Source organism: Myotis daubentonii, chromosome 8 (genome assembly GCF_963259705.1).
Source record: "Myotis daubentonii chromosome 8, mMyoDau2.1, whole genome shotgun sequence".
Lineage (NCBI taxonomy): Eukaryota > Metazoa > Chordata > Mammalia > Chiroptera > Vespertilionidae > Myotis > Myotis daubentonii.
In genome coordinates, this window is record NC_081847.1 from 6,645,702 (window position 1) to 6,660,049 (window position 14,348).

Consider the following 14,348-nt stretch of genomic DNA (forward strand, 5'->3'; position numbering starts at 1 on the left):
TGTGGGCGCGCCATAATGAGAGAGACCGATGGATGCAGGGAATAAGAGCTTGCAGAAATGATCAGATAATGAAACACCTCATATCTTTCCAAAGAAGTGAATCATTTTCTTTCAGGTGTCAAGTGAATAGCCAAATGCATCATAATCAAAATCTGTCATGGAAAAAGCCAGCCAGGTACCCATTTCCAACAAGTAGTGGCCTCTAATGATGCAAAGCCTGCTGTGGCTCTGTCTCCCTAGATACTCAAAAGATAAACACACACGCCCACACAGCTCCTCACAAACACAAAGGCATCCTTGGATCAGAAGTTCTAATGAGCTAAAAGTTTATTCCATTTCTAAAATATATTAAAGTCAAACCCATCACTTTCATCTCCTTAATTCTGAAATTTAATTCTCAATTTGGGCACTTTACCAGCATCTTTTCCAAAGTTGGACTTTGGAAAAAATATTCCCCCTCAGACAGAAGGGGAAAAACCCATCAGACATGAACAAAACTCACACCCTGGAATATATTCCAATTTCCTTAGCCCTGTCTCCCTTAGCTTTTCACAATCAGTAAAGTGCAGTTACCAGTCATTGGAAATGACATGAGCTTAATGTCAGAAATCATTTAGCTTAAATAAGAAAATAACTCCATTTAGCTTTCTCCCACAAAGTAAAATTAAGTTTGTTTGGCCCTTTTTTATTTATTGCCGAAGGGCAAATTTCAAGGGAGTGAAATCAAACTCATTCTGAAGTCTGAAGTTACCACTGCAATTCTGCTCTAAGCATTGAGGCGCAAAGGCTGTAAGCATTAAACTAAAGAGGCATTAATTATGGAAAAACAACAGGTGAGAGGGACCCACTGAGCTTGGAGGGTTGGGGGGAGAAATCTACATCTTATTTTGCTACATTGCAAATACAACCTTTAAGAAATCCCACTGGCTCCAGGGGGCCTCTTTAGTCCACCCTTCCAGCCTCCAATCTCAGGACTTACCAGATACATTAATCGCAGCCCCTGCATCAATGATCCCACTGTTGGGCCTCACGCAGTACCTACGTGGTGCTGTGGTCTTCACTTTGAAACACACGTTTCGGTCTGTTGGGTTGCCAAGCTTTAGGTTGGTGGTGACAACATCAGTGAAGGGACCTACGGAATGAGAGACAGAGACTGATTGGGAGGAAAGTCTAGAAGACTGATTTACAGTCTGAGGTTGGAAGGGATAATGGAATATAGTTAAGGGAAGATTTGAGATCCAAAACTCTCTCACTATCATAAATACAGATGAGCCGAGGTTAGTGCATTAACAGTAGCAGGTAAAATTCACATGTTCTCACCTTGCCACCAGGCATCTGGTGAGCATTCCAACATCCCTCACAACTTTATGCTTATTGCTGTTTTACAGATGAGAAAACTGAGGCTTGAGAAGACACATTACTTGTCTACGTTGTAACACCAGTTAGTGATAGTTAGGCTCTACAAGCAGGCAGCCTGATTCCAACCAAGGCCTGCTCTTAACCTATGTTGAATACTGATTTCCACAATAACCAGAGAAAAGCTAAAAGGGAGAGTATAAAGGGCCAGACCTGTGCACAGTGATAGTCAATGGCAGAGTGTGCAGAGTGGTAAATGTAAGAAAGGCTTTGAGGTGTTAACTGTCTATAAACAATACAGTGGTACTGCCCTAGAGTCCATGATATCTGGGCTACAGCAGGTTCATAGTCCTGCTGAGCAGCCCACACCTGAAAGCCACATTCAGTTTTAACTACCCAGGCTACTGGGAAGATTGAAAGAAAGCTCAGTGCCCTGAGGGTATATTTTATTATTATTTATTCATTTTCTACTTTATTAGATTTTTTAATTAAAAAAGTAAAACATGCTTCTTAAAACAAGTCAAACAATAAAAGATGTATAAAGAAGAAGTTAATAAGCTTTCCCTTGTACCCTGAGGTAACAATATGGGAGATCTTTCCACATCATCTATGCTCATACAAACAGTACATACATACGCATGCAGGGGGAGAACATTAACAAAAATGGGATCATACTATTCACACTGCTCTGAAACTTGCTTTTTTTCCATTTACCAATCTACTATGGAAACATGACCAGTGGGTTTAAGAAGTTAGGTGGGAAGTTTGAACTATGAGACCTACTAGGTCCTTTTCAAATTTATATCTTTTCACCATGTAAACCAATAACATCTGTGTTTCCTCTAGGCAAGCTCTTTACAAGGACATAGGAGATAGGGTGGAAGGTGTGTGTGGGTGTGGTTTCACAAACTAACAAATACATAATGATGCTTTGTCAGATGTTCCCTAAGAAGACCCAACCAACACAGATGTTTGAATCTATGACTTGACAACTTTTTAATAAGACTATAAGCTTGTGAAGATAAAGATAATACTGTTCCCGGTTTCTCTCTCTGGCACTGTGCCGGGCATCTGGGAAAGGGGTGTGTGTGTGTGTGTGTGTGTGTGTGTGCGCACGCACACACACAGACACCGATATACAGAGATTCCTTCACCAAAGGGGAAACTACTTCATAGATTACCACTAGCAAAATTAAAATCTTAGGCTGCTTTCTCTGCACTAGAGGTGCTCAGGGTATGAAAAATCAATCTGGTATGGGCTCAACCTAAATATAAATTAAGAAATCAATAATGATAGAAAGGAAAAAAGGAAGAGAAACTCAATTCCAAAATTAAATAAACTACTGTTGGTTCTACTATAAGGCTTATTTTGAAACCGTGAATTTGTTCCAATGTGATTGATGTGCATATTAGGGGGACAATCTGAGCATAAAATGAATTCCACATTTGCTTATGCGTGATTTTGTCTGAAAGAAACGCTAGGTGAACACAGAAAATTGCACCCTGCTGAACCATGTCGCACAGAAATACACACCTCCGACACACCTTAACCACCTACCGATGCCTCAGTCCACCTTCTGGGTTAGGAACCATGCCCATCACACCTGGTGTTCCCATAGTCCCCTCAATAGCAGATGACCCTCCTTCCTCAGATGCCCACTTCCATGGGTAAACATCAGGTCTTTTGAGGTAAAGTGCCATACTTAACTGTAATATTTCTGTATTTCCTACCCATTTAATGTGTGCAAAACTGTGCTACTGCTTTTATTAGTTTTGTGTGTGTGTGTGTGTGTGTGTGTGTGTGTACACAACAAAGTTCCTGAATATTACGCTCCTAACTTCATTTCCCCCTTGCAAGTCCTGTGGTTTTTTACTGTGCTATTTGCAGAGTATGGTGATTTTTAGGGATGCAAGTGTCATTAAAATAGAACCAGCTTGCCCTGGCTAGCGTGGGTCAGTGGTTAGAGCGTCAGCTTGCACATCAGAGGGTTTTGGGTTCTATTCCCGTCAAGGGCAAGTACCTGGGTTGCAGGTTCTATCCCCAGTCCCGATTGGGGTTGGGGTGTGTGTGGGGGGCAAACAATCTCTCTCACTCTCTCTCCCTCCTTCCCCCTCTCTCTAAAAACAGAGAAAATGTCCTTTGGTGAGGATTAAAAAAAAAAAAGGAACCAACTCTATTACTGGATCTGTTGTTTTGGGGTTACTTGTACTAAACGCTATTCTCATTTCATGTGCAATGACACCTCCAAGAATGAAATGCCTAAAGAGAAGTTGTTCATTTGTTTACCTTTCTATGATAGGTGCTGCCTTCAGCCCTCCCTTTGGGAGTCAGGCTGGAAGCCGTGAGAGGGAGGCATTGGGTAAAAGCAGCTGTGGCCAGATATGCAGAAAAACAGAGTCCTTGATAGTGCATCTGACCTGCTGAGTCCAGCACAAACAACCCTCTCTCTACATTCTAAGTCATCTCCTTATTGCAAAATAAAAGCTTACACAAGAGGGCAGGTACCCTGTGGCCCAAGAGGATTCTCAACTACCATGAGAAAAGCCAGATGCTGATAGCATTCCATCCTTGTATTAAGTTCTTGGCATTAAGGTAGAAACAGGACTTACGGTGCTGTGGCAGTGTTTGGGGATTATAGAGGCAGCGGCTCTCTGTGACTCTACCCTTCACCACTCTCTAAAGCCTGCAGTCTGACTCATAATGAAGATGGAGAGAGTCTGAGCTCCCGTGAAGGCCTCTCTACTTGCTTCGGGTGGAGATCGCTTCAGCAATGGTGAAAGAAAAAAAGAATAGCTGAACACAACTCTAGTTTTCTGGGATCCAAGAAAGCAAACAAATACATGCAATCATGCCCAAATGACACACAAACCTATACAGGCACTATCACCACCTACTTACATTCCCTCGCCCTCACTTAAGAATCACCAATAACAAGAACTCCATAGGCATAGCTCCAGCTCAAGTAGCCCCACAATGCTGGGGGAAAGGAGAGGAAAACAGGCAAAAATGTGTGTCTACACAAAGACTCACCTAAAAAGGGATATGCTTGCAAATGTAAAGCCTGGGGATAAAAAAAGTATTTACTGACCATTTGAAGGTGAGTTATAAACTACCATGTCTTAAAGCTCTCCAGACATAAGCTTAAAGTTACGAGTTTCAACAAAATTCTGCCTCAAGAACATGGAAGACTCTTCAGATAAAATGCCAAGAATTCATAATTGCCTACAAATATAGAACAAAAGAAACAGATTTTTCTAAGGTGGCTTAAAGTATACTGAGAGCAAAAGAAAGGGATGCTAGCAAGATTACACTGTGATGAAATTAAGAACACTTGTTTTCAACTCAACTTCTATTGTCTCCTCCCCACCTTACTTCATGAAGTTGGGGAGCCTAAATTTTTAAAATACAGTTAAGTCCTTACTTTACATTAGAGACAGGTCCTACCACTTTGAGCAAGATGACACATAATGAAACCAATTTTGTCACAGGCTAATTGATATAAACAAGAGCTCAGTTCTTGAGGCATCTCATCAACATTATATCGAAACTACCTTGAACAAAACAATGTTAACTGAGGGCCTGCTGTATTTGTTTATCCCTTACATTGACCTTTTCTTCCAAGGTACTCCACAAAAAAATAAACCAATTGTAATTGTAAACACTAATCTGCTTTGGAAATCCCCTCAGTTAATCTATTACACAGCAATCTCAATAGTGTTTCAACCTATATGCATCACATAAGTAGTCTAAATTATTAAAAGACAATATTTATAGTAATAAACAGGATAAAATAAATATCCCAGATTTCTCTTCAACACCCAATCCTATTAGGGATTTCTTGGGTTTACATAGGTAATAATTTGTAAAAATCTGGAGGGAAATATACTGAAAATATATGCAAGTGAACAACATCACTGGTAAAATAGCAAAGCCTCATGAGTAAAACTCAAGACATTTTACAAAAAACAGGTCAACCCTTCTCACTCCACCCCTGGCAATTTACTCTTAAGAATTTTATTGAAAATAAATTCTATTCAATTTGAGTAATTATAGGAAATAAACCATGTTAGCGTTCTCCTTTTCCCCTGTATTAATGAATTAGAATACACAAAAACCTCAATAAAAATGATGTAAAGGCTTATGAACATCACTCAGATTTTTACTAGTCACTTTCATTTCATAAAACTGCCATTTCCATTAAAGCATTATGTAAAAAATGGGACTTTACTATACCAACATAAATATTTATCACCGATGAATTTAAACATTGCTTGTAAAGTACAGAGTCAATTTTACAAATGACATCTCCTTTCAAAATTAGGCTTTTTTCTTTTAAGAGATGAAAAAGATGATTAGGTATCTCTAGAACCGCAGCACATACTTTTAATCATTTTTCTTTCTAATCTTCTATTCCTTATTTCAGATGATGTTTATACAAAACTAGGAACTAAGCACCCAAAATGTGAAATGGGAGGTCAAAAAATGAAGCAACATGATTTTGGAAGAAAATAGGACTAATGCTTAAATTTTAATTTTTGTTCTTTTTAACAACTGGACTAATGTTCTTTATGCTTTTTATTAGGCGTGTTCACCTGTCAAAATTCTTGGAGTTTGATAGATGCTCATGAATAGCATTAACTAACTTGAATTTGAATTCCTGGACATGATCTGAAAGGTTATTTAGATAAAGCTAAACACAGGTCCTCAACACTGTTTCATTATAACGCCTTAAGAACTTAGCTCGTTTATATCAATTAGCCCACAGTAAAATTGGTCATTATACATCATTTCACTTAAAAGTCACAAAACTTTCGACTTACTGTATTTCCTACACCTAGCCTTGACTTATTATCACTTTAAAGTATTTTAAGACAGTAAGAGATCTAGAATTGACCTTAGAAAGCAAACAATATACAACATCAGCAGTAATATGCATCACATTAAAAGTGAAAAGTGGAACAGTCTTACTTACAAAAATGGAGCCTTAGAATTACAAAGTGCTGGTTTAAAGGTCAAGGAAAGAAGGTCACAATCCAGCAAACTTCTCAACAGTAAGAGTTCAGGTTCCAGAGAGTGAAAATTTCATTAGAAATGGCAAGATAAACTTATCAACCAGGAAACATAAGAGCATTTTATGGAAAAAATATTCCATCAAATCCTTAAACATGTCACAGTCTCTGCATGGGCAAGTATTTTTCTGTAACTGTTCATTCAGACCCAAGCAGGAGGAGACTATAACAAAGCTCTTGAGTTCAGGTCCCAACAACCGTAAAAGGTACCAGTGAAAACTCCAAGTGAACTCAAAACTCATTCTTGGCCTTATCTGTGTAACCTAAAGCTATCATATCACCACATTTGTAAATAACAGGACAGAATTTTTTTAAGGGCTAAATATATAATTTTATTTTTACTCAGCAATTCAACTAGAAAGATATATATATATATATATATATATATATATATATATATATATATATATATATGAAACACAAAACCATAAAACTCAAAGAAAATAACACACAAATTCTAGATAAACTTGGACTTGGCGATTACTTTTCAGATGCAACACCTAAGGAAGGCACAATCCATGAAAGAAATAATTGATAAGCTTTAATTCATTAAAATTAAAAACATCTCTCTGTAATGGATACTGTCAAGAGAATGAGAAGACAACAAGCCATAGGCTGGAAGAAGAAATTTGCAAAAGACATACTATGGGGTGGGGGTGGGGGTGGGCATATTTGATAAAGAACTGTCATCCAAAATATACAAAAAACTCTTAAAACTCAACAATAAGAAAACAAACAGACCAATTTAAAAATGGGCAAATGATCTGAACAGACACCTCACCAAAAATAAACAGATGAAAAATAAAACATACAGATGAAAAAATACAAATGAAAGATGGTTAGCATACCATTAGGAAGTTGCAAATAGAAACAGCAATGAAACAATGAGATACCAATACACACTTATTAGAATAGCCAAAATCGCAGTGGCCAGTGTTGCTCAGTTGGTTGGGACAACGTCCCATGCACCAAAAGGTGGTAAATTCGATTCCCAGTCAGGGCACATACTCAGGTTTCAGGTTCAACCCCTGGTTAGGGCAAACGTGAGGCAACTGATGTTTTTCTTTCACATTGATGTCTCTCTCTCTTCGTTCCTCCCTCTAAAATCAATAATAATAACAATCCTATTTAATAAAAGCCTAATATGCAAATTGTCCCCATGACTTGGAGTTCAACCAGGGGTTGGGGCCAGCCGACCCTGGCGGCAGACCGGGGGGGGGGGGGGGGGCGCCCTGGCCAGCAGCCGCTAGGGAGCCTACCCATGCACTAATTTCATGCACTGGGCCTCTAGTAATAAAATAAAAAGAATAGCCAAAACCTAAAACACTGAACGTTAAACCCTGGCAAGGATGTGGAACAGGAGCTCTCATCCATTGTAGGTGGGCATGCAAAATGGTACAGACACTTTGGAAGACAGTTTGACTGTTTCTTTACAAAAACACATACTCTTACCATACAATTCAGCAATCAATCTCACTCCTTGATATTTACCCAAAAGAGCTGAAAAAACATGTCCACACAAAAACCTGCACATGAATGTTTATAGCAACTTTATTCATACTACCAAAATGTGGAAGCAACCAAGATGTCCTTCAGTAGTTGAATGGATAAACTGTGGTAGATCCAAACAATGGGATATCATTAAGCACTAAAATAAGCTACCATGTTCAGACTTGAGGAATATTAAATGCATATTACTAAAATTAAAAAGCCAATCTGAAAAAGGCTACATCCTGTATAACTACAATTATATAACATTCTAGAAAAGGCAGGGTTGAGGGGAGGGAGAAATAAATAGATAGGCAGTGAATCTATTCTGCATGATATTATAATGTCAAAACCAACAGAATGTATGACAGCAATACTGAACCCAAATGTAGACTAGGAATTTGGGGTTATAATGATGTGTCAATGTAGATTTATCGATTGTAAAAAAAAAATATCAGTCTAGTGCTAGATGTTGACAGTGCATGTATGGGGCCAGGGGCATATAGGAACTCTCTATACTTTCTACTGGGTCTTGTTGTGAACCTAAAACTACTATTAAAAGAAACTTTTTTTTTTTAAGATGAAGAAAAAAGTATCTGGCCTTCATATTAGTTATATTTTGGTAGCACCCCCAACATTTTAAGTATGTGTGTGTGTGTGTGTGTGTGTGTATAAATGAGTAAGTAAAAATATATAAAATGAATAAAGATGGTTTGTTTTGCAAAGAGATTGATTTTTCTCTTTTTTTAGAGTTCATTAAATTCTGGTGTTAGAAACACATACCCTTCCTTTGTAATATGTTTCCTGATGCAGCTACAGTATTTTAAAACTCAAACTATATGTGTTACCAAATACGTTATATAGCAATTTGATATATAATCTATCAGGTCTCAGCTTTCCAGATATAAACTTTAAGTTATTATCTCCACAACAGGTTTTTTTTTCATTCTGCATAAAATGAGCTGTATTTTATACTCTTGCAAACAAAATTTAGGTACAATATCTCTCCTTTCTTCAAACCTTCCAAAAAACAAGTTAACCATATTTCACTTCAACTCTGAAAAGATTACCTTCTGAGAAGGTAATAATCTGTCTCCAGAAGCCTAGGGCTGATGATGGATTTTGTTAAGACAATAAAATTATGCTTGAGGTTTCAATACAGTAGGCTCTGTGCACGGGAAAAGTATATTAAAATGGGGGAAATGGACAGTATAAAGTAAAATCTGTTGAATATCTTATAGATGTCTTTAAAATTTATCCTTTGGCAGTCTATTTTCATTAAAGGTATCCTACTGCTTCCTGCTTTCCCTACTCATCTGCAATGCACCAACCCTCACATTACTTCTTTTCTTGTTTATGTAAGTATTCCCCTTCCAGAATAAAAACTCCATGAACAGATACTTTTCTATCCCTCTTGTTCAATACAGATGATCAGCATCCAGAACACTCCCAAACAAAAAGCAGGTGCTCAGTAAATTGGATGAATGAATGAAAGGATGGCCATGACATCCTCCTATTTTGAGCAATGGTTTTCTTCTTCCTGATGCATCCTCCTGCATGCACAACCGGTTCTGGGTGAATGATCTCTGAGATAACTGTTGCCCCCTCCCCAGCATTATCATCCTTTTCATCTTCAGCACAGGACTTAGGATCAACTCCTATTTCATTTGTTCCCATCTAGAGTAAACTTTCACACGAGAGACTATTCCTATCCCATTCTTCCCTGGATGCCCAGAGCCTAGAACAGTACAACTGTTCCATAACAAAAGGGTGAACACCAGATTCCTGAGAGGCAACTCGATTCTGACTCTGCACGTTTCCTATGAACAGAGATGCCTACTCCACAACTTGGATCTAAAGTCATGGTAAATTTGTGCTGTTGTATACAGGTTGAAGGTTTTGAAAATGATCTTTTGTGTCAATAATGCTTTTATCATTATTAGTCTATGATAATTTTGTTTAAAGTTTTCCCTCAAAAAAATGAAGAAGAAAAAAGTCATAGTAACAGAAATTCGGAGAGGGCGTGCTCTTTAAATAGCCATGAATTCAAGAGTAAGGACACTGAGAGAAGTTTTTTTAAAAATCTATTTTCTTGATTGAATTGTTAGCTCACACATTAAATCGATGCTTTAGAAACAAATAAAGCTTTGCAACCAATGTGTTTTTAATGGCAGACATTGGATTCCGATATTTCAGCAGAAAGCCTAATTGTGTAGCTCTTATTTTGAAATAACCACACATAAAGAACCCTCACACAGACATATAACTTTCCTGAAGAAATCTTAGAATGTAATGTATCCTAAATTAATAAAGCAACCTCCGTGATATCCTCAGGAGACAGCCAGCAACTGAGAAACATCACACCCATTATTATAGCAAGAAAAATCAACACCAAGAATACTCACTAATGATGCCATTAAAGGCACACTAGAAGCCAGCCTGATTGAAATAGCCTGTCCCAACCTTTCAGATTGCTTCTTCAGCTCACCAGCTTCCTAGTTCCTTTGGAGCAGAAAGAAAGAAAACTTAGTCTGTCACACAGGTGGGAAAACTAGATCACAAGGCACTCTACTGCAGCGTAAAAATCCAGTGGGTGGCCTGGCCAACATGGCTCAGTGGTTGAGCATCAACCTATCAACTAGGAGGTCATGGTTCGATTCCTGATCAGGGCACATGCCCAGGTTGCGGGCTTGATCCCCAGTGGAGGTTGTGCAGGAGGCAGCTAATCAATGATTCTCTCTCATCTTTGATGTTTCTATCTCTCTCTCCCTCTCTGAAATCAATAAAAATATTAAATAAATAAATAAACAAACAAATATCCAGTGGGTGGGAAGTGCTATGAAAGACCCAAGATCCAACTCAGGAAAGCTTCCCAAGAAAGACATAAAGCTAGACAGCAAAGAACAGCCAAGGTAACTAAAAGATACTTACTTGTAGCTTATGTTAACAGATAAGCAATTATCATTCAGAATAAAGAACTCATCCTATATAATAAAAGGCTAATATGCAAATTGTCTGAACAGCGGAACCAAACAACCGAACAACCAGTCACTATGATATGCCCTGACCACCAGGTAGCGCACGCAGAACATGGTGGGCGTCAGCAGCAGTGGGATGGTGGAGCAGGTGAGTGGGGGGGTGGGGGGGGTGCCAGACCAAGGTGGAGCACCTTTCGCTATTGTTGGGAAAGCCTCTGGTGGTTACTAAAAATATTTTGCTCCCACACACTGTGATCCCGCCTGGCACTCATACCTGCTGCCGGTGCCAGCCCCATTTGCACCCACTGCCGGCACTGGAGCCGCCACTCATACCCGCTGTCAGCGCCAGGCGCCAGCCAAGATTGCTCGGCGCCGTCAGCAGGTGTGAGTGGCGGCTGCTGGCCCCGATCGCCCTTCAGGGTTTTTCCACCTCCCCCTGCTCCTGAGGGGTGATCAGGACCAGCAGCTGCCTCTCACACCCACTGCCGGTGCCAGCCCCCCTCACATCTGCAGCCAGTGCTGGAGCCACCCCTGGAACCTGCTGCTGGCGCCGGTCCCAATCGCTCTGTGCCATCAGCGCGTAGGAGCTGCAGTGGTGGGAGTGGGGCTGCCAGTAGACAGGAGACTGGGGGCTGCAGCTGGAAGGGTCCGGGCAGGGGCGTGGAGAATGGGCCAAGACCTGCCCCTGTGCCCACTGCAGCTTCACGGCCCACAGTTCCTTTCAAGGTGCACGAATTCATGCACGGGGCCCCTAGTTAATAATAAATATGCTAAATTCTTATGAAGTACTATATAGCTGAAAAGAATGAACTAAATCTATATTTCAAAAATAGATGAGTCTCAGAAACATGTTAAGTGATGCATACTAGTATGCCAAAATACTGCATTAATTAATATATTAAAAAAAAGAAATAGTTCACACTAAATTCCTCTGAAGGGTAAAAAAGAGTGGCATGAAGGGGCAGATATGGAGGGCAGACATGTCTTTACATTCTCAGTGAAGTTTATTTATTAAAGAAGATTTAAAACAAAATATATAAGTTACTGACATTTAGTTATTCTGTATTGGGGTGTTTATTATAGTATCTGTATTTTTCGGCATTTAACTTTTTTTTCAAATAAAGAAAGCTATCTGTAATTTACATAAGATCCAGACAATGTTCTTATTTTTTAAATATATATGTTTTTATTGATTTCAGAGAGGGAGATGGAGAGAGACAGAAACATCAATGATGAGAGAAAATCATTGATTGGCTGCCTCCTGCATGCCTCACACAGGGGATGGAGCCCACAACCCGGCATGTGCTCTGTCCGGAAATCAAACCGTGACCTCCTTGTTCATAGCTCAACGCTCAACCACTGAACTAAAACGCGGTCAGGCCAGACAATGTTCTTTTTTAGAGATGCTTCTTCTTGCCCAGAATGCCTTGTATGTATAAAATACTGGGATCCTGAACTGTGCAATTGTTGAAAACCAATGTACCTACACAGGAATAGAGCAGTAGTGGTCTTATTAATTCAAGACAAATACAAACCTAAAATTTTGACCAAATCTATTATAAGAACTTTGAAGACTAAAAGACTTTACCCACCTAGAGGTAAATACTATGACTACTTTTCTTTAATGCAACCCCTTTTCTAAATAGAAAAATGGCTGAAAGTATAATACAAGGCCTGACGTTTCATACATACATCTTATCCCTTTTCAGCACAAAGACAAATGATAGTATATAGGTTAAGATTGTTTTAAGGTAACAGCATTACTGACTGGTATGAATTTTATATATCAGCTCTAAAAGGATCTTAGACTACTTAATAGACTGAATTTTTTTCAATGCACAATCTTTACCCCACTGAATTTAACAAACATCTAGTAATTTTTCTCTATTTAGATCAAAATTTGTGCAAAATTTATGATTACAGTTATCATGGAAATAAACAAAAAGATAAGCAATATTCTACTTCAAATAAAATTCTACCTAAATAGAGTGACAAAGCATGACTGGTTTTGTTATGTGTGTTTTCTTTCAGACAAGCAGGAGTCAAGACAGACACCAGTGAGGGATATGAGTAATGAGAGAGAAAAGAGTCCCAATTTCTCAAGGCTGCAGTTGTGGTTTTAACTTGACTAAATAAATTAGCAGTTTGAGTCAAGTACATAATAAAGTCAATATCAGTAGAAGTAAAACTGCCCCAAAATGTAAAATGCTCGGTGGAAATGACAGACAGCATACGAAAGCGCCCACACCAAAATCAACACATCCCAATTCACAGCAGACGCACAGAGTGAAGCAAAACACATGCACATTCCTCACCTCTAGGGCCCAACTTAAATTTTCAATTTGTAAACCCTGAGGAATAGCGGAATTTGGTTGGCTTATCAGTTAATATGTAATCTGTTCTGGCTTCCTTTTCAGGAGAGAACCTAAGTGGTTTACTGGTGAAAAAAGGTTATCAACCAGGTCTGCAGCCCCTTGAACAAATTCAACAAGAGGCCAGGGGAAAAGAATGTGAGACCTGGATGTAAATATTTTTTTATTTCCCTATTGTTTGCCTTTGGAAATCATACTCATTCTTCAAAGTTTTATTCAAATACCTTCTCTTTGAAATGGCTTACCCTAATCTCTCAGGACCTGTGTTCTAACAATAAACTGATTGCCACATTTGTATCTGCAACCTGACCCTCTCCCCGATCTCGACTTGCCGGTGAGGTAGACTAAACATCTCCAGTTTATCATGTCCAAACTGCACTCGAGCCCCAAACCCACTACTTCCCATCTCAGGAGGAGAAACCACCATTCACCTAAGCTTGGGCCACAAGCAGTCAGTCACCTAGTTTCCTCTCTTCCTCCCCCAACCCCACTTAACCATCAGCAAGTTCTCTCAGTTCTACCATCGGAATCGATTTGGAATCTGAGCACTTCTTACGACATTCTCCGCACGCCACCACCCTGATTCATGCCAGAACCTCTCCTATTCTTGGCCTGGATTATTGCAGTGGCCTTATCGCTTCCACACATGACAGCACCCACACATTTCCCATAGCCAACTCTCCCCACACCAACCATGTGGTTTTTTTTTAATATATATTTTACTGATTTTTATAGAGAGAGGAAGAGAGAAGGATAGAGATAGAAACATTGATGAGAGAAAAACATCATTGATTGGCTGCCTCCTGTACACCCCCCTTCTGGGGACTGAGCCCACACCGCGGGCATACGCCCTGATTGGAAATTGAACCAAGATCTCTTGGTTCCTGGGTCAATGCTCAATCACTGAGCAACACCAGCCGGGCCCAGCCATGTTCTTTTAAAAATGGACTCTTGCTCAGAATCCTCCATGGCTTCCATCTCACAACAAAATCCAAAGTCTCTCCTATGACCTGCCTACCAGGAACATTCCTCCTTCCTACCTGAGCCCATCTCCTACAGTACCACTCCATCACTCCATTGCAGG

General features: G+C 39.4%; 1 protein-coding gene across 1 annotated transcript in view; it reads right to left on the reverse strand.

Moving 5' to 3' along the window:
• Positions 1–14,348, reverse strand: part of VAPB (VAMP associated protein B and C) — a 64,011-nt gene that overhangs the window by 24,430 nt on the left and 25,233 nt on the right. The window contains exon 2 of the mRNA XM_059705209.1: positions 980–1,132. Within this exon, the coding sequence (XP_059561192.1) occupies positions 980–1,132 (153 nt within the window). The remainder of the gene's footprint in view (positions 1–979; positions 1,133–14,348) is intronic.